The sequence below is a fragment of the Tursiops truncatus genome, chromosome 15 (assembly GCF_011762595.2).
Source record: "Tursiops truncatus isolate mTurTru1 chromosome 15, mTurTru1.mat.Y, whole genome shotgun sequence".
Taxonomy (NCBI): domain Eukaryota; kingdom Metazoa; phylum Chordata; class Mammalia; order Artiodactyla; family Delphinidae; genus Tursiops; species Tursiops truncatus.
The window spans coordinates 41,972,046-41,992,902 of NC_047048.1; the positions used below are offsets into that span (position 1 = coordinate 41,972,046).

The window sequence follows — 20,857 nt, forward strand, 5'->3', positions numbered from 1 at the left end:
CACCTTATTTTGAGGGCGCACCGGGTTATGGACGCTGCGTTTCCCGGAATAAGACATTTTGGTCTCCGGCGCCCGACTTGAAATTCAGACAACGAAAGTCTAGATCAGGGGCTAACAGGTTGCAAACCACCTGGAGAGAACTGAGCAGGGCGTATCCCACTGCCCGCAGCCTCGGAGGGCCCCACGTCCATCGGGCACTCAGTGCTCTGCTTGGGGCCTTTGCAGAGTTCCTGGCTTTGCCCACCTTAATCCAAACCACCTTTTCCCCTCTCTGAAACCCGACGCTGCACGGTCGTGGACGGGCCTTATCTTCCAAAGAGTCCCACCCCCAACTCTCGCCAGTGTACTGACTAACCTCTACCGGTCCCTGTGGCCTCCCTGAAGTCCCTGGAGCCCGAGTCTGCACTATGTTTTCTGTGCTGCAGGAAGGGAGAGTCCTCACTTCTTTTGAACCCGGTTTTTCTTTTTCCAAGGATAATTCTTGGAATTATCTGCCGGGGCCTGTGCACTCCCTCCCGAGAGCAGAGGAGGGAAAGGAGTCAGGAACTTGGTCTCCACTACTCCCTGCTGCGTTGGTGGGTCTGTCTGTGCTTCCAGCAGCATCACCGTCCAGGAGCTGCGTGCCGCTTTCTGCCAGCCCCCAAGCGCTTGGGCTTTTGGGGAGATGGTGGCGGGGGACACTTCCTTCCTTCTGAGGAGAGCTGGGAGCATACAGGAATCCCAGGAACCGGGGCTTTTCCTAGGCTCCCTCCAAGGCCCCCCTTTCTGCTCCTACGCATTCAGCTAAAGGCCCTTGGCAATTACTGGCCCCAAGCTCAGAACTCCCAGGGCCCAGTCTTCTCCTGTCAAAACCAGGAGCTTTCTCCCTTTACCTGCTCTCTCCTGAACCCCACCTCAAGGCTCCCTTTGGGACTACCACAGTTAGTGACACAGGCTGGGAAATCTACAACTCGATGTTGATGCAGGATAGAAGTAGAGAAAAGTGTTGATGGTTAATGCTAAGTCCAAAGAGTTCAGGGCTGTGCAAACCCCACTTACAGGAAGGGGAAAGGACCATTCAGTGGTTTAACAAAGACCCCTTGGAAGCCACAGGTGCTGGGTGAAAGATGAGGCCACGCCCACCCCCACCCCCCCAGCATGGACAGATGCAGGCTTCCAGCTTGGAAGACAAGGAACTGGAACGACCTAGAGCAGGAGCTATAGCGTTTGACCTCTGGCAGGCCACCAGGATGCCCCTGGGGTCCGGACAGTGTGGGGTCCCTGTTCTGGGAGCAGCAGGTCAGAATCCCTTTCTGACCTGAGTCCTGGGTCACCTCTCTGAGAGAAATGAGTTCAAGTGGGTGGGCCTGTCCACAGGGAGACAGAATCTAGAATGTGCCCCCTCTCACATCACTGAAATCACACTACTATCCCAAGGAGTGGGTAGCTGTTAAACATTGTAAAGGTCTTCTGAGAGCGAAATTGGGGTGTCAGCCAGAAGTGGGGCACTCTGGAGTCACTCCATCGCAAACACTTTGGATCCGGCTGGCCAGGCACCCTGCATTACCCTGGGCTCTCACTGCGACACCAGCACGCTGCCCGCCCGCCCGGAGTTGGGGCGCTGACACCGCTCTTCCCCTGACCCTGCCCAGGGAGAGGGACGGGAGAGGCAGCCCCACACTGACCACCGTGCCGTAATCGACTTTAATCCTCGGATATCTTAGTAGTAATGGCAGTGGAGGTTAGTGATACAACTAAAACCCAAACTAGTACTAGTACTAATAAGTACTCATCAATTTGAAATGACTAACCCATCATTCTCAAAACCCGAGGGGTGAGGGGCTTCGAGGGAAGCGGAGCAAGTGGAAGGTCCCAGGCCCGGCTGGGGTTAGGACTGTGTGTGTGTGTGCCTGTGTGTGTGTGTGTGTGTGTGTGTGTGTGTGTGTGTGTGTGTGTAGGGGGCTGGGTTCCGAAGGAGGGCTGAGGGGGGAGCACAGAAGGAGGGGGTAGAGTTTCAGCGCGGGGAGGGGGGCGTCGGGGCGCAGTGACGGGAACCAATGAGCTGCCAACTCGCGCGTCTCCGGCGTGACTGCCTAGATTGACGTGGAGGACACGTCAAATTGATCCCCGCACTCCGCAGCCTCCCGGTCAGACGAATTTCTCCTAATCGGATGAAGTTCACCCTAGGCCTGGGGTCGCGGGCGTGGAGAGTGTCCTGGGAGCGGGCGGCGGCGGCGGCGGGCGGCGGCGCGCTCGGCAGCGGCTCACGGCGCTCTTCCAGCCCGCGGCCCGGCCGCCGCGGCTCTCGGCTCGCGCGCGCCCTCCCTCTATGCCTCTCCCGCGGCGGCGGCGCCCCAGCTCTCCCGGACCGCGCCGGGCCCAGCCCCGGCCGCCTCGGCGCCAGGCAGCCGGCCGGCCCGCGCGCCATGGGTAAGGGGCGGGCGGACGAGGCGGGGGGTGTCCCGGCGCCTCCCTTCCCTCGCGCCCGCGGTCCCTGGGAGACCAGGTCCCGGGTCCCAGACTGGCCGCGTTCTCCGCACGCCCCCAGCCCCGGGCGTGTGTGGGGGGCGCTCGGCGTGTCGCGGGAGGGGATGTCCCAAGTAGACGCGTCGGAAGTCGCGAAAGGGCACGGAGGGCTGAAGTGCGCGGCTCCCCCCTCCGTGGTCCCTGCGCGCGTGCCAACTCCCGGGACCGGACCGGGTCCGTTTGCTCGGATTCCGAGGACCCGCCGGTCACCTTCGGAGGTGCCCCGGGTGCAGCCCCTGTCCCTGCGCGGCCACCCTCGGCTAACCCGCCGGTGTTCTTTCCCCTCCCCTCACTCTCGTCGGGCGCGTCCGCAGAGCAGACGTACGGCGAGGTGAACCAGCTGGGCGGCGTGTTCGTCAACGGCCGCCCCCTGCCCAACGCCATCCGCCTGCGCATCGTGGAGCTGGCGCAGCTGGGCATCCGACCCTGTGACATCAGCCGGCAGCTTCGCGTATCCCACGGCTGCGTGAGCAAGATCCTGGCGCGCTACAACGAGACGGGCTCCATCCTGCCCGGGGCCATTGGGGGCAGCAAACCCCGCGTCACTACCCCCAACGTGGTCAAGCACATCCGGGACTACAAGCAGGGCGACCCCGGCATCTTTGCCTGGGAGATCCGCGACCGGCTGCTAGCCGACGGCGTCTGCGACAAGTACAACGTGCCCTCTGTGAGTTCCATCAGCCGCATCCTGCGCAATAAGATTGGCAGCCTGGCGCAGCCCGGCCCGTACGAGGCGAGCAAGCAGCCGCCGCCGCAGCCGGCGCTGCCCTATAACCACATCTACCAGTATCCCTACCCCAGCCCCGTGTCGCCCACGGGTGCCAAGATGGGCAGCCACCACGGGGTCCCGGGCACAGCGGGCCACGTCAGCATCCCCCGTTCATGGCCCTCGGCTCACTCGGTCAGCAATATCCTGGGCATCCGGACGTTTATGGAGCAAACAGGTCAGTGGCGCCAGCCTTCTGTAGCCTTCCTGGAAGGGGCAGAAGTGGAGCGGGGGGGAGGCATGCGGGTGAGGGGTCACTCTCGCGGGCCTCCTCCAACCGGTTTTGGCTCAGGGGAGGGCTCCGGGTTGGCCAGGGAGACTGAGGGTCCTGGGCCTTCTGTGGGAGTCCTCGGACATCTTGAACTTTTTATGACAAATATGGAAAATATTTCCCAAATAGAAGAGCAATCACCGACCACAAATTCGGAGGCTTGAAATTGCGCTTTTTCATTCTTGCAAAAAGTATGCAAACCCCTATCGCCAGATCTAAGCCAAACAAACCGCAAAGTCAATTCTGCGACCCTTTCTTCAGATCCCGATCTTTCGGGATCCCTCACCATTCCCCAAAGGGCTCTGTCCCTCCCAGGCCCAAAGGCTCTTTGAGTAAAAGGCGAAGGGTCTGGCTGGCCGGTCTTGCTGTGTGGCCTGAATCTCCAGCAGGCCCCGTGGCCTGGCGGGTGACAGGCGCCTGCAGGCTGCAGCCATCCTCAGGGTGAAAGCTCCCACGGATTTGCCCTTTGCTTGCAATCTCTGGGTGTGGAGGGAGGGGACGGGGAGAGGGGGGAAGGTTAGGGGCAGTTTGGGTGAGGGGCTCGGAAGAATGGGTGGGGGCCGGGACCGGGTCCGTAGTCTCTTTGCACTGTCCCCTGCCCCCAGCAGCCGGCCAGAGAGTGGCGTGTTCTTAGGTGCGCAGACTCAGCAGGAGCATAAGAGGCAAAATTCACCGTAGCCCAAGAGACAGGAGGGGCGTCCAGAAAGAAACTGAAGGCTTAGCTCCAGCGGCTGTGGGCCGCGCCTCCAGGCCGTGCACAGGCTTCATTTCTCCTTGTGGCTCAAACCCAGCCTGGGCCGCAGGCTTGGGCCAAATCTTCCCATGGAGCGTCCGGTGGGGAGCTAGCGGGGAGGTGACCTCTCCATGCCTGAGCTCAGATCTGGAGCTTTCTCTCGGTTTTCTGCACACACACGTGTGCGAGGAGCAGACCTGTGCCGGGGACGCTCACGGGTGGCTGGGTTGATGCCTCTTTCTGGAGGCCCGGGATGTCTCTGGAGGGAGTTGTGAGTAGAAACGGCTTCCAGCCCTCCAGACGCTTATTGAGACATTGAGAAGCCCGTATAGTTCTCTTGAGCCTGCTGTGGATTTGAACTTGGACCTTTTGGGGCACCGTCTCTGCAAAGTGGAAAAGCCGCCTGGGCGGAGGGTGCCTAGATCTGGCCGTCAGCCTCTCCCTGTCAGAAACTTCCTGTTTCGTGGGAAGCGGGTGGAGACCTGGGAGGAGCGAGGGGCAGGTCCCCAGCACCCTCTCTCTGCCCCGCTGGGAGCAACAGCGAAATCTGGGGTCCCCGCTGGCCTGAGCATCTGCCGCCGGGTGTTCAGAGGAGCCTGGGTCGTGCCTTCGGATCCGTGCTGGGCGCTTGTAGGCACGCGTTTAGATGTCCGGGCCAGAGGGCTGCCCGTGTGCCCAGCGCGGACTCAGATACCTCTTCTAATCCTCCTGTGTCCCCGCAGGGGCCCTGGGGGGGAGCGAAGGCACCGCCTACTCCCCGAAGATGGAAGACTGGGCCGGCGTGAACCGCACGGCCTTCCCCGCCAGCCCAGCCGTGAACGGGCTCGAGAAACCTGCCTTGGAGGCAGACATTAAATACACGCAGGTAACTGAGCGCGGGGAAGGAGGTGTCCTTAATCAGGGGAGAGGGAGAGGGAGGGGAGTAGGGAGAAAGGGAAGAGACCCCCTCCACCCCCAGGGGAGGCGAGTTGGGCTGAAGGTTGATGTCTGGTCTGCGGGCATATTTCTCTCCTTTCCTAGGAGGGGATTGACTTGCCTTTTGCCAAGACACTTTTGCTAAAAAACCTGGGCCCCGTTAACACAAAAGGTTGAGGACTGACTCCCTTTCTCTAAGTCCCGGATGGTGAATATGATGACCCCCTTCACCTTTTGTTATTATTTCTAACAATTTGAGTGGACATTGCTTTGCCACAGTCCTTGCCAGGACAATTAGAGGCCAGACTTCGCATGGGAAATCATTGTGGGGACAGCAGGGAGAATGGGGACCCCCCCCACCCCGGTAACTGCCGGCGGGATTGCCCGCTGCCGACGGTCTGTCGCTCTCTCTCCCCGCAGTCGGCCTCCGGCCTCCCCGCGGTGGGCGGCTTCCTCCCGGCCTGCGCCTACCCGGCCTCCAACCAGCACGGTGTGTACAGCTCGCCGGCCGGCGGCTACCTCGCCCCGGGCCCGCCGTGGCCGCCGGCGCAGGGGCCCCCGCTGGCGCCCCCCGGGGCCGGCGTCACCGTACACGGCGGGGAGCTTGCCGCAGCCGTGACCTTCAAGCATCCCAGCCGAGAAGGTGAGGGGCGCGGGCCGGCGGGAGGGATTCAGACGAATGCTGGAGGATTAGGAAGGGTGCAAAGGAGCAAAGGAGAGACACAGACAGAGACAGAGACAGAGACAGGAGACAGAGAGGCTGGAGTGGGTACCGGCATAGATTCTTCCTCTGGGTTACACTTTAAGCCAGAGCAGATTAATTTCTAATAGGTATAAACCGTGTCCCTAGAAAGGCAGGCAGAGATTGAGAGAGGCCCCAGGACTGTCCCCTAACTTGTATGGATTAAGAAGACCCCCTCTCTGGGTCTCATTTCTCTGTCCGTAGAAGGGTCTAGAAGGCACCCTCCAGGGGCACCTTCCTGTGGCCTGTGGAGCTGTACCTTCTGTGGAGGACCTGCTGTGGCACCTGAACCCCGCAGGTGGGGTTGGACCTGCCCTGGCCTGGACCCCTTCCATGCACTGCCCATCTCTTTCTTCCATGTCCGAGTTTTTTTTTTTTTCCCAAGCAGGCCCTGTTCTCCCCTTGCATTCATCTTCTTCAACACATCCTTTGGGAGAGGAGACAGCATTTCAATCATGTGTCTCTAAGTCTAGACTCTTCTTCCCCTCCTCCTCCATAAATCTGCTCTCTGATAAGCCAACTAACAGATTTGAGGTATTTAATTCACGGTCCACAGTGAGAGGGGCATCTTCTTACACTGACCTTTGGGTTCTAGTTTTTCCTGTAACTTGGGAAAAGCTCACCTGCCCTTGACTCTGCATTTTCCTCACGGTGAAAGGAATGACTGGATTCGCCAATTTCCAACCTGCCTGCTTTTAGGTTCTGAGCGCCAGGAATTTGCAACTTCAACTCCTCTAGGAAAAGGCAGGAGTCACTCCGGGGTGGAGGTGGGGCCTCTCGGCCTCAGTAGCAAAGGTGGCTGAGCACGAACCTGGGGGCTGCGTGGGGCACAAGGATGTTCCAGATTCCCGAAGGGTCTTTGCAGCTGATCTGCCTTATACCCACCCAGGCAGAAGTGGGCGCAGGTGGCACTGGGTAGGCAGAGGAAAGGAGGGGCTTCCTCTTTGGTGATACCCAGGCAAAAACTTTATTTCCAAGTAGTTTCATTGAGACATAATAGCGTGATCTATGAGAGAGAGAGAGAGAGACAGAAAGAAAGTGAGAGAGAGAGAGGATTAAGATGCCATCATTAACAGTCAAGCGGAGGAACAAAAGTTAAAAAATTTTTTGTCATTTTTTTAGAGCACGAAAATTCTGGGATATCAATTTACAACTATTGAGACTTAGAACTCCTTCAATCTTTAAATTTAATTTAAATAATAGGAAAATTCCACTTGTTCATTTACAGGAAAATCTAAGTAAAGGGAATTTTAAAAGTCGAGACTCAGAGCTCCTTCGATCTTTCCCTTTAAGGACAGATAAGGGGTCTTAGGGGAAGTGTTTTGCTCAGAGCCTTGTCCTGGGACTTGGACCTACTCGTTTTCTTGACACCTGAGGTTATCTGTTGAATTAGAAATTAAAATGGAATTTACCAAATTATACTCATTAGACTAATCGTTTAACTAAGCAGGTTAATTTGATTTAGAAAAGTGTATCCACAAATTTAAACGATTCCCCCTGGGCTGACCCCAAGTAGCAGGAAGACTTAGAAAAAGGACTCGCTATCTTCAGAGTGATGCGGTCCTTTCCTAACAGAGCCATTCTGTCCCAGGGTATTTCAAGCGCTACCTTAGAAACAAATTATGAAATGTAGGTAATAATCCAAAGGTGAAACACACAGTTCTGAGTTCTAGGATAACTCTAGTTAATTTGATGGGCAGGGGGTACTCACTGGTGCTTAATTTTCTTTGGAAGATACTTTCCTTTCAGAAATACAGAGCCATTGAATGACACTGGCATTCCTGTCCATTTCACCATTATTTTCACTTCCTATTATGAAACATCCCACCCATTTCCAAAATCTGCAGCAGTAATTAGCTACATTCATTGTTAAATTAATAACAATGTTCTGATCCTGACAGTTCTTTAAAGATCCAAGTAAAGGGTCATCGAATAAATCAGGTCGATCATTGAAAATGATTTCTCCAGCTGGCACACAAATGTTTGTGTTTGAACAGGAACATATAAATAATGAGAATTGCATATCTACTTGGGTTATGGATTTTTACTCTTCTCATTGGCAGAGAAACGGAACTGAAAGATTGCCCCCACCCACAAGTGGTCTTTGAAAAATTACAAAGCAAAGTAATGTGAATCACTGCCTTTAATTTTCTAATCATTGCTTAAGAAATTGTCTTCAAAGAAACCTATCCCGTAAGACAATTTACTATCATTAATTGTTCATAAGAGTAGTAGGAATAGTGTCTATTGAACTTCTTCAGTAAGAAAACAGTTTCTTTACTGAAGGCGGTTTAATATCACGACGGCTCAGTATAAAACAAATACTTCTGATCACCTAGTCCATACACGGACAATATACACATAATAATATATATTATATTTTGTATATGTATATACATATATTTCAATATGTCCCCACATCAGGTACAAATGAACATTATTATCCTAAGATAAGCTTACTCAGATGTCAAATTATTCATTACAATTTATTAACTTTATCTTGGTAGAGGGTTGTGAGTCTGGGTTCCCTATTATTTAGGCAAGACAGTGTGATTTACATTTCCCAACGGTGAAAGGAAACTTTAATTCTTAAGGCCTGAGAGCATAGGAAAGTTCCACTTCATCTACAAGTGGAGGGGGGCCCGTGTTCTAGGAATTCCGACCCCTATCCAGACAAGACCATCTCCCTCCCCTTCCCCTTCCAGACAGGTGACAGACCCCATCAGGCATTCCCTCAAGACAAATGGTATTTACAGAGTGTTTTCAGAAACCTCAAAACCTCCCGGCTCTGAGGTCCCTCCCAGCCGGCTTTTGGAAAGACCAAAGATTTGGAAATCAAATTTATAAGATATTGCATAGGCTCAAAGAATATGTGTCTTTTATATTTGTTAGAGATAACTCGCGGCTTGTTCCAGTAGCCCCTGCTCCGGATTAGTTCTTGAAGGATCCTAAAAGCGAACTTTGCCAGGAACACTAGGGCGCAAGCGTTGGCCTGAGAGCCCGCCGCCGCCAACCTCGGTCTCCTTTGACACAGCCTTGGGAGACCCCTTTCCAGGACTCCGCTGACATCTCCCCCATCCCCGCCCTGCCCCACCCCAGGGTCCCAGTGGCCCTGGAATGGAAGTACCAATATTTTTTAAAAAGCTTGTCCCCATTCCTGCCCATTAAGTTTAAATAAGCTGGCAGAGCGCCTAACGCCGGCCCGAGCCTTCGTGGGGGCCCCGCGACGTAGCCACTCCGTCACCCAGATTCCTGCAGGTGGGAAAGGAGGGGCAGAGGGGTCCTATGGGGAGGGACTGGGGCGGGGGAAGAGCTACAAACGCAGCAGCAGGCTCGCCCCCATAGAGCGGAGTGAAATCTGTCTCTGGTCTCCCGGGTGTTTATTTTTCACGAGTTCATTTTCTCGCTTGTCTCTCAGGCAACCGGCCCTTGGCTGAGAAACCTCCAACTCCGGAGTTGTTTTCTAAACAGGGCCTCACCTCCAAGTGTGTGTACTGGGTGGAATGAAAAGGTCTGAAAACCTCGTCGGCTGAGCGGCCACAACTGTGTTTAGGAAAGAGAGCTGAGAGGCAAGGGAGAGCGAGGGGTCGGTCCTGGAAAGGTCTCCAGACCCCTTCGCCACCTCTGCGAAACCAGATGTGCGCGCGCGCGCCCCTGGCGCAGAGGTGTGGGCCCGGCTCCGCGCGGCCCCGGGGCGGTGCGCCAGAGCCGGGGCGAGGGCAGCTGCCGGAGGAAACAGCCGGGAGCTCCCCCTCACCCCAAACTGAGGCGCCCCCAAGCTCCCCCTTTAAAGGAGGACGTGTGGAGGAGAAAAGAAAGTTGAAAATAGGCGCTTTTAGGTATAAATAAGCCTGTGCTTTCCAGCGCAGGAGAAGCCGAGGGGCCGGGCGTCGGGAAAGGGAAAAACAGGGGTTGCACAATCGTGGCGTCAATTTTCTGGCTTCCAGTAGCAAAACTTGGGCCCCTTCCCAAAACCCTAAATAATAGAGCAACTCGCTGAATGCTGCCTAATATGGCAAGTCCACTGTCACTAAATCCGGAGGCCCACAGGCCTCAGGACGTGCTGTGCCCACAGTGATGAGCGCATCTGGATCCCCGGGCCGCGGGGGCAGAACGAAGTCTGCCGCCCGCCTAACGCGCGACCGCCTCCCACGTCGGGGGTGATCCTGGCCACCCTGGGCCCTCCTCGCGGGGCATTTTGGTGACCCACCCCCACTCGATTCCCCCCCACCCCGGCCCATCGCGGGCCCTGAGCTGCTTTGAGGACCGTGACCTGACGCGCTGGCAGCCTCTTGGGCCAGTGCGCCAGCTGGGTCTGGCGTGGGTGGGGGCTCGGGAGGCGGGGTGCGCGGATCTCAGCTCCCCGCTCCCTCCCCGGTCTGCGATCGGACCACCGCCCCGCCCGTGGCCGCCTGGCTCTGCAGCGCCTTCCTGCGCCCGGCGCCCGCTTTACTGAGCGGCGCGGGGTCGGCGGCGCGGGGCGTCCGCAGGCGGGCCCTGCGCGGAGAGCCGCGACCCAGGCTGGGAGGGCGAGAGGCTTCCGCGGGGCCGCGAAGGGTGGGTGCCGAGGGCTCCGGGGAGCGCGGTCTCGCTGCCTCCTTGCAACCCCGAGATGTGGAGCGCGCGCCGCCCCTTCTCCCCGGGACCCTGCGCTGTCGGCCGTGTTCCCGGGTATCGCGGTCCCCGGGTCTCCCGCTCGGCGCAGCTCCCTGCAGTGACCCCACGCCGTGTGCTTCCTCCCGCAGTGGCCGACCGGAAGCCGCCCAGCCCCGGCGGCAAGGCCCCCGACGGCCTCGGGAGCTTACACGGACTGCCCGTCCCGGCCTCGACCTCCTAGGGCCGCGCGTCCGTGAGCCGAGCCCAAGCCCGAGCCCGGAGGCGGCGGCGGAGCGGCGGGCGCAGTGGGGCGCGGACCCGAGGACTCGCCGCGGCCGAAGTGCCCATCAGCCCCTGCCTCGCCCGGCCCCGCGCCCGGCAGGCGCGCTTCCTCCATCGGCCGGGGTTTTCGGCTTCTCTGAACTTTGGCTTCAGACTGTTGCATCTTCGTCGCCGCGACCTTTGCTCTGACGTGGCCTCCCTCGTCCAGCGGGCCTCCAGCGTCTTTTCCTACTTCTCCCCGGGCTGTTTGGCACCGCCCCTCCCTCCCTTTCTCTCCCTTCCCCTCTCTCCCTCTTTCCCGCTCTGCCTCGCTTCCCTTCTTCCTCCCTTTCTTCCCTCCTTCCTCCTGAGCCTCCTTTCCTTCCCCACCTTCGCCCTCTTCATTTTCCTCTCTATCTCGCTTCCTTTCCTCCCTCCGTCTCCCCGTCTACGTGGGCTCCCTTTCCTGTGGTCCAGCCGGGTCCGCCGTCTTCTCTCCTTGGCCTTTACAAGTCACGACTCTGCCTCTCCTTATTGGCACTGCCCGGACCCTCACCCCCTTGCCGAGAGCACCAGACCAGTCTCCACGACAGGCCCTCCTCTCTTTAGCTTCCACCCCTCCGGGGGCCCCAGGCCTCACCGAGGGGCTCCAACCTGGGAAATGGAGAAGCCACAGTTTTTATTTCATATTTTTATAACCATGAACCCAGATAAAACCTCGGTGAACTGTCCCTTCTTCTCCCCCACCCCCAAGGATATTATCAGGAAATATTCTTCTTTGGATGTTTTCTCAGTGCCCAGTGGCTGGGCTTCTCTTTGCTTCCTCTGAGATGATGTCACCCCAAAGAAGACTGGGGTAGGAGTAGGGGCACTGGGGCCACTGTGTTTTCTGTAGTTAGAAAACCATGCATGCCCTGGGGGTGCCCCCTCCTACCCCTCCACACCCAACAGGAGGGAATCTGGCATATGGTAGACGCATCAGCACTGTTTTTTGGTATTCAGGGGTCAGCACATTTGTTAATTTAAACGACAAACTGCTTCCGGGTACAAAGGTGCAATCTGGCTTCTGGCTTGCAAAGGGATGGGGGTCAGAAAAATCCAGAAAGTGTCTTCTAGAGCAGGACACAAGCTCCGTTCACTGCTCCCAAGTTCAGGAGCACTGGTGGCAGGACCCTGGACATAAAACTTCAATCTCTGTAGTCAGAAAAATGTCACTGGTGAGAGTCTGACATCACCTGTTAACCATGGCTACCTTTGAATAAAGGAAAGCATCTGTATGTGTGCTTTGTAAGGGTAAGCAAGTCTGTGTCCAGACTGGAGTGTTGTATAGGTATGTCTCAATGACTTAGCCCCTGGGTTTCCAGCATAAACACTATTGAGAAGGAATTGTTCTGGGACTTCCCTGGCGGTCCACTGGTTAAGATCCCATGCTTCCAACGCAAGGGGCACGGGTTCGATCCTTGGTTGGGGGAACTAAGATCCTGCAAAGAGGGATTTGTTTTATTGGTTTACTCCTTAACACTTTGTAACCCAGGTTGAGGTGGAAGAGAAAATGAGAGGGGAGGAACATTTTCAGGGATGGTCCCTGGAAACTGGAGGTAGAGAGACAGAATGCAGAAACCATCCTAAAATGAAGTTAATTCTTAGAGGGAAAAAATGGGCAGAAGGCAGTGAGGAACAATGGAGGACTTTCCCAGAACATTTTTTAACACTCTAAAGCTAAAGAAAACTATCACAGGCTACCAAATAACCTAGGGATTTCTCACTACAGAGGAGTCTCTGGCCACTTGTTTTGTTTTTCCTCCCACTGTTTGCTTTTCTAAAACTGAGAGCAGAGATTTTCGAATTGAAGGTTTCGCTTGTAAGTGGAGCTGTCTGCTTGGAGGGAACCGGTGGGGGAATTATTTTCATTGCATCTCACTGCAATAGTACCTGCTGGAGGTATTCATCAAAACTAATGAAAAGAGTATCTGCTTTTTTTCATATAGAGGCTTTTCTTCCCAGGTCTTCAAAGTCTCTTGCTTATACAAAAAGTTCCATTTTATAAACAGGAATATTGAGGGTTAGAGACCTAGTTTATTTCTCTGGACCACATACAGCAAGCTTTGGATCACAGGGTTTGGACATGGAAACTGGGTGACACCATCTCATTAGAGAGCCAGGATTGGGGCTCAAACTTTGAGCCTGGGGTCCTCAGCCTTCTGTGCCAGCATTCCCTGCAGAGAGGCTGCCCATAATGATAACAGGAATAAAGTATTTAGATGAGCTTGACGTGCTCAGTCGTCCACAGCATCTCACACAGCCATCCTTGCTGCCCGGAGGACTGGCTGGCTTGGGCCAGGAAGAAAGCACCTCACCTTTTCGGAAGAAATGAGAAGAATCCAGCTCTCATTGCTGTCATCCTTTTTTTCTCTCCCATGTCGCGCTCTGTGTATGGGCTGACCGGGATCAGGGGTGAGAAGAGCTGGAAAATGCAGTCCAGGAAGGATGGAGGCTGCCACCTGCAAAGGGAGGCACTTTCCAAGTCTGTCCCCCGCAGCTCCCCGTGTGCTGTGGCTGGAGGCGGGCCTTCCAGGGTCGCCGGCGCTGAGGGCGCGTTCACGGAGGATGGACAGCATCTGGTCAGAGGGCCAGCACGCTTTGTCACGTCCTGAGGGATATGCAGGGCTCTCCCTCCTCCCTGGAGGCTGCGGGCCCTGGAAAGTTCCAGCGAGCTTAGGTGAAACCCCTGTTCCATTCAGTGGGGAGGAGGCCTGTGACTTCGCCAAGCCTCGGTGTCCTGTCTGTGAAATGCACCCTCCCATGCGGTGACACCACTGGCCTGCTGGAAGCCCAGCCCTGGTGTTGCTTCACCTGTCTGGAGATGATTATTTTTTCACTGTTAACAAAGGGCAGGGGAGTCGATTTTATGGTTGATGGAAGGACTCAGCATTGAAACACTTTTCAAAAGAGCCCATTAAGGATTGCATTTTTGTTCTCCCTGCATGTTGGTCTATCTGTTCTGGGGACTCATGATAAGGTTACAAAGTACCATGTCGGGTAGAATAATTTGAGAAAGAATCACTCTCTAGAGGCAATTTGCACTAGTACCTGCCTTTTATTATTTTTTAATTTAAGAATAAATTTTTTAAAATAAAGTACCAAAAATAAAATAAACAGAAAATGACATGTAGCCACTCAAATAACCCTTGGATTTGTTAAAAGAATGAAAGTAATATATGTACATCGTTAGAAAATTCTAGCAGCACAGAAACATTGAAATGAAAAGTGACAGTTTCTTCCTGTCCTCATCTCTGTCCTTAAAGGTGAACGCTGTTACAGTTTTTTAATGATTCCTTCCAGGAGAAAAAATGCAGCCAGCAGAACTCTGTTTCTGTGTTTGTGCTTTAAAGGTACATACAGCACTGTGCTGGGTGCACACAGATGGGGTCTGGAGATCTGATCTTTGCACACCACCAGCTCTAGCATATTCACTTTATTCTCTTGAATGGATGCATATCAACAAGGGTTTATTAGAAACAGAGTATCTGTAAAGAGGGCCAGCTTCGTGCTTTAAATGAATAAAGACTGGGTTTTGTGGCATTCATGATTGGAGAAAGGGCTTAGAATGGATTGTAAGAACTTCCCTAGGAAAGGTGGCTGCTTTGGGGCAAGGAGGAAAGAAAGCAAACCAAAGGACAGGAGACACAGAGGTGTGTCCTTCCTGAAGACATCCTGGCTTGTCCACGCAACGATGCTCAAAGCTGCCAGGGGCTGAAGAATGCAGTTTTCCTTTCTTTGAAAGGACACCATCTCTCTAGATCAGGAAAGAGAGACGGAGGCAAAGTGATGGGGAAGACCCTCGTTTGAAGAAATACTGGATAGGAATAAAATGTAAACATCCAACACTGGCACGAGCATTCTTTTTACTTATCCCCAATTCACTTGAAAACCATGTGGCGTTAATCTCCTGTTGGGTGGACCCCGCTCATTGACAGCTGTGTTTCCCTGTTTGCTTGTTTCTTGACTTCTGTCAAGGAGGATGGGATTTATTTAATGGAGCGGTGGTCTGGGTTAAAGCCCACTGGCATCAGTTTCTCTAGGTAGAATTATATTGGCCAGGGTTTCTTTTCAAAAGAAACTCTACCTGCTCCATGTTAGGCCAGGTAATATGAATTTAGAATCTTGCCAAAATGTGCCCGAGGAACTCAGCTCAAAGGATTGTGCATCCAGGCAGGCTATGTAATGAGAAACATTTGATTCTCTTCTTTTAATGGGTGGGAATTACACACAAAATGGTATTTGGTCTTCACCTTGACCTTGCTGTTTGAACTATAGCCTCACTCACTGTGGCTGAGATATTTCTAGCCAAACTGTTGGATCTCAAACTTAAGAAAGAACAGAGTAAGAAGGAATCACACCGTCTTCTTTTTTCAAGGCAGTAACAGGGAAACCACACATTTAGTACCAATCCAACTTGGGAATTCTAAACACTTGGAACAATTATACTCAATTTAGTCTAGTCTCTTCTTTGGAGTTGAAACCAGTTGAAACCCCTGTTTCACTCTAAGGAGCTCTTCTCCAGGAGAGCAGTCTGCGATCCTCGTTGGAACACACATCTGTTTCTGGGCTGGCCAAGTCCAAAAGTGGAATCCCAATTACAGTTTTCATGGATGATGGAATTTCAACTGCATTACAATTTAACCACCTGGGTTGCCTTCACCCTTTTTCTTCTTGAGGACGAAATAAGCTGATCAAGTGTTCACTCAGCTATTAAATTACATTTCCATCCTGTAACATTCTATTTCCTTTTACTCTAGTGAGATATATGGACTGGATGGATTATCTCCAGTGTCTTATATTGACCATACAACTTTCACTTTTGGGACATTCTTCCGGTCACTGGTGGATGTGGTCTTAGCTTTATAAGATTTAATTTTACCCCAAACAAACAAAAAAAATTCTTTAATTAGATGTTTTTAATTTCACAACAAACCTCTTGGATGAAAAAATGAGAAAGATATTTGAATGAATTGATCTTTTAAAAAGAGTTGAAATTGGAACTCGAAGCTTGTGAAACATAAACAAAACAAAAACAAAAAAACAAACAAATTCTCCTTTGGCAAACAAGCTGTGATATGATCAACTAGATCTGAGACGCGAAGGTATCATTCTGGCCACCAGGGGGAGCACACATTGTTCCACCAAGATAAAGATGAATACAAAGATAACACTAAACATACAAAAAATTCATCATTCTGTTCAAGTGGTAACCCGTCCAGTTGTGAACAACACCTGTTTACAAGAGGAGTTCTCTTCCTGTTGTGATTATTATTGTAATTGATAATCAGTTGCTTTGATTCTGGAACAAAGAGGACAGGCTCGGCATATAGCGAAAAACAGATTTTCTAGGCTCATCCACGTGGGAATTATTAAATAAGTTAGATGAGAATCAAGATCATCTTAGAAATAGGTTTCACCTCTAAATTTGACTCTAAGAGATACATATATTCAATGCTTTGAATCTAGAACAAATACGAGTTTTAAAGAGCAACCTGTCAAAACTGATGTCTTCAGGAAATGAATTTTATCTGTATTCGTGCGCTTCTGATATTTTGATTAATTTGGGTTTGACGCTTCCCCATTTTAAGCATTTTTAGCAATCTTTTTAAAGTTCTTAATCATTTAAAATCATGATTCACATTTAAAGTAAGGGGCGATCTTTTGTAGAGAGGTCGAAAATGACTATTTCTTCCCTTTTGTATTTGTTTTAGGATAAAATCCTTAAAGATCACTTACAGTTGGGGTAAAGAGAATTTCCTCCTTAGCTTAAAAAGCGGGGGGAGCTCTCTGATTGTCTTTCACCTGCACTTTTACATGTATTAGACTCAGACTACCAGCTGTGGAACCCCCCTGCCCCCCACCCCGCCCGAGGGACGTAATCTGGGAAGAGATGGGTAAGGGGTGATTAAAAGGTGGCACAGTTGGCTGGGTTCAAATCTTGGTGTTACTGTTTAGCAGCTGTGTCACTTTGGTCAAGTTTTGACAAAACTTGACAGCCTTGGTTTTCTTGTCTGTTTAATGGGACTAACAGCTCCCTCCCTGGGCAGTTGTGAGGATTAAATTTGATAATATGTAAAGAGCAGAGACTCGATTTGGGTTCTGCTCATTTGTTATGAGTATCGTTATTATCATTTTCTTCCTTTTTTCATGCACATCAACATTTTAGGGTGAATTCAATCATGTCCCACCTGCAGACCATACTTGCCGTCTATCAGATTTGTGAAAGGTACAGAGGCCATCGAGACTGCCAGTGCTAGTCTCTGAATTGACTGGAACTTTCCGCAGCGTCAGAGGGAGCTGCCACTGTCAGCTACTTATCAAATCTGATAGCCCTGAGACGTTCACCAAGACCTTAGGAGTGCTTGATGAATCTATGGCTAGCCCTGTGGGGATCAGTGATGGCCCAGGAGCCACCATGACTGCACTGAAGTAGATTTTGTGTGGCTAGTCCACTTACATCAATGTTATGTGACCATGTTTCCTGTCATGTCAGGAGGCTGGAAACTGATGTACAGAGACCTCAACCTACTCTGTTCCCCTCAAGGGGGTTAAACAGCTTGTTGCCTCCGCTGCTTACCTTAGCGCGCTGATTATGGGAGCTGCTTGGGCTCCGGCTGTGTCTTCCTGTTCTTTGCTGAGTAAATGAATTTTGAGTCAAAGTCACCTCATTCCTGACTCCGTCCCTCTGGCTATGACGTGAAGAGGTAGCTCCGAAAGCCTTCAACTTGGTACCTTCGGGAAGAGTTGCACTGATGGTCTCCTCCCTTGGAAGACCGTGTCAGACTTTTAGGAGGGGAGAAGACCTATCTGCTTCAGGTGTCCATTTTGGAGTTGGAAGTGTAGGTGAAATCTTCATCTATTGCTGAAATTTAATTAGAGGAAATCCACAAATGCTCAAAGCTTTAAGAAAACACACACCAAATCCACGTGACAAAATAACATTTAAAAGGTAGCTGTAGGATCAAGTATTTTAGTGATATGCACCTCCATCCATCCAGATCTTCTTACCTAACAACGCTTCTTTGCTCTAGAGGGTGACCTCGGATTTATTCCGAATGTTTGCAGCCTTATCAGTCGTGAAAAGTGCATGTTAACTGAATATGGCAGTTGGGTTCTGACATGAATTTGTTTGGAGTTTTTTCTCACAAACCGGATGTTTTCCAAAGCAAACAAAGACATTAAAAGATTTATAAAAAGACTCTGTCACACATTGTGAAGTGCAAAGTGTAAATGAATTTTTATAAGCATATGGATTCCATTTTTTAAATAATATGCATGAATTTAAAAATTAAAAGAAAATGTGCTGGCTACAATGTGTTTTTAGTTCTCATTTAGACTTGAAAAATAATCAGAGGTGCCTAAAATATTCAAAAGCAAGCAGACTCCTGCATCTTATGATGTCATTTGAACCATGGGATAATAATTAATACGCCCCCCCGCCAAAGAATGCTTTTTTGAACGACGCTCCAGAGTAACACTTGCCATTTGAATTCATTGGACTCATTTCTTCTTGTACCTCCTTCCGGGTTGCTCTGCCCAGCATACTATCACTCTCTTTTAAATTTGGATAACACCATCGTCAAGTCAAACACCTGAGGCATCTTGATAATATTTACACTGAGGCAGAAGAAGCCTGAGAGAGGAAAAAAGCACAGGGAAAACAATGTTTGGGTCCTTATGGTCCCACAGAATGGATTCTTTCAAGAATGTAAATAGTGCTTATACCTTAGAATCAAAGATCTATCAGTTCCGTCAGGAATGTAGCCAACAGTTTATTTTGAATTGTCATGATAACATCGCCTTTGAGAATTATTCAGGTTGTACTAGGCTCAGCATCAGAAGAAATTTTGGCTGCAAGAATTTCATTCCATTGAGTTCAATGAAAACAAATTAGCATAGGTTTTTTCTTGCGAGCTCCACTTTTGGTTGTGATGTTATCAGTGGCTGTAACGGTGGTGAGTATTGGTCCCATAAGAGATTTCTTTTGAAAGTTTAATACACATGAAAACAATAAATGGTCTAGTTAACTTCCATCTGTTTTTATCACCGTGGAGTCTTTAAACTCAGGATTCCTTGGATAAAAATAAAATTCCCAGACCCTCACACATATAAAGTATTCTTGTTTCAAAATAAGTATTATGGCTGAAAAAAAAGAGGTAGTATTGGGAGAAAAAGTTTTAATCTTGAAAGAGCCATCATTTTTTTTATGGGACACCCTGGTATAGGTAGAAATGTTAGTCCCGTGTTTGTCCCAAGCTGTTCTAGCAGAGATAGAAAGACACAACATCGATGTGACTCCCTCCACCCCCGATAGGAAAAGCTAATATTTATTATGCACTTACCAGGCACCATGTATGCTTTAAAATACTTTGTGAATATGTTCTAATTCAGTCCTCACTTGGGGGAGGTACTACATCTGTTCTCATCAGCAGATGAAGAAATTGAGGAACAAAACAGAGATGTAGCATGACTTGCCTGAGGGTACCCGACTAATCATGGCAGGTCCAGAACTTGAGTCCATACACTTTGGCCTCAGAGCCTGCACTTAATCCTTGCAAGACCAGGAGATTCTGATAATCCCCTCCTTCCCCTGCCCAAGTGGAGAGTCTCTGCTCTTGATGTCTTACCTGTTTCTGATGTCTGTATGATGTTACACTTGTAGAGTCCCTACCCTTGGGATTGGCTTCAAGGAAAGGCAGATTTATCATATGTCCTTGACATTTGCAACATGACAGTATATGTGTATCAGCTATCTATTTCTGTGTAACAAACCATTCCAAAATATAGTGGCTTAAAGCAAAAACAATGTATTATTTCTCATGATTCTGTCGGTTGGCTGGTCTCCCCTGGGCTCACTTCCAAAGCTGCATTCAGGGCTGGCAGGTCCAAGGTGGCTTCATTTCCATGACTGACAGTTGGTGCTGACTGTTGACAGGATCTCCTTAGATCTGCTCTGCACGCTCCCCTCTCAGGCAGTGAGCTAGACCAGCTTCCCAACCTAGCAATCCCAGGGCAATAGCCCAAGAGGGCAAACGTGGAAACTGCAAGGTCTCTCAAAGTCTAGCCTTGAAAGTCCACAGCCTTCTATTGGTCAAAGCAAGTCACAAGGCCAACTCAGACACTAGAGGTGATCAAATAGTCTCCACCTCTTTATTTGAGAACAGCAAAGTCAATTGCAAAGGGGCCTGCATACTTGGGTGGGAGGAATTTATGATCAGTTTTTGCAACCTACTACAGTAGACACCATTTATATACATATACTTATGTATGTAGATACTGCACGTAGAATATATATTACATATATGTTTAATGTATATATTATATATAATGTATATGTTATATATAATAGTACATACATGTAATATATATTAAAATAATGTGTATAATATATATGTTATGTATATTAATATATGTAATATATTGAAAGGATTACCAATTCCATTTTTTTTTATTACGGTGTAGTTGTTTTACAATGTTGTGTTAGTATCTACTGTACAGCAAAATAGAGTTCCCCGTGCTATACAGCAGATTCTCTTTAGTTATCTACTTTATACATATTATGTATATATGTCAATCCCAATCTCCCAATTCATCCCACCTCCCCTCCCCCCTTTGGTGTCCATACGTTTGTTCTCTACATCTGTGTCTCTATTTCTGCCTTGCAAACCTGTTCATCTGTACTATTTTCTAGTTTTCACATACATGCGTTAATATATTTCTAAGTAATCATAAAAAAATACAGGGTTTACAATATTGTATTGACAATGTCATCTTTAGTCACTTGGAAGTCACCTTGGCGTCTTGTTTCAGGGTTCTTAGTAAGAGCATTGACAATCATTGTTTAAAACAAACATGAGATATGGAATCGGGGGCACACCTGGGTTGTTATCACATTAGATCTGAGTGAGAAGAACGAATAAATTTTTTTTAAACTTCTATCCAGCTGTCTGTATCCTGAAGGGAACACGGGAAGTATGAAAAGTTATGGTTGTTCAGTGTTTTATTTTAGTATCTATACATAGACAG

The 20,857-nt window shown here is 50.4% G+C and overlaps 1 protein-coding gene across 2 annotated transcripts; it reads left to right on the forward strand.

Annotated features, from left to right (window-relative positions):
- The first annotated feature begins 2,150 nt into the window (after nt 1-2,150).
- Nucleotides 2,151-10,899, forward strand: PAX1 (paired box 1). Of its 2 annotated transcripts, XM_073793299.1 has the most exons (6): nt 2,151-2,409; nt 2,820-3,449; nt 4,998-5,140; nt 5,611-5,833; nt 8,541-8,544; nt 10,692-10,899. In XM_073793299.1, exons 1-6 carry the CDS (start codon nt 2,151-2,153, stop codon nt 10,783-10,785), a joined length of 1,353 nt encoding a protein of 450 aa, XP_073649400.1. In that variant the 3' UTR covers nt 10,786-10,899. The 2 variants fall into 2 exon arrangements, with proteins under 2 accessions (XP_073649400.1, XP_033696508.1); XM_033840617.2 differs by lacking the exon at nt 8,541-8,544 and having other exon boundaries at nt 10,678-10,899.
- Nucleotides 10,900-20,857: the final 9,958 nt, after the last annotated feature.

Coding starts and splice junctions, on each gene's coding strand:
- PAX1 (XM_073793299.1), top strand. CDS start 2,151: ATGAAGTTCACCCTAGGCCTGGGGTCGCGGGCGTGGAGAGTGTCCTGG. Junction 2,410..2,819: donor GGCCGGCCCGCGCGCCATGG/GTAAGGGGCGGG, acceptor GCGCGTCCGCAG/AGCAGACGTACGGCGAGGTG. Junction 3,450..4,997: donor GACGTTTATGGAGCAAACAG/GTCAGTGGCGCC, acceptor GTGTCCCCGCAG/GGGCCCTGGGGGGGAGCGAA.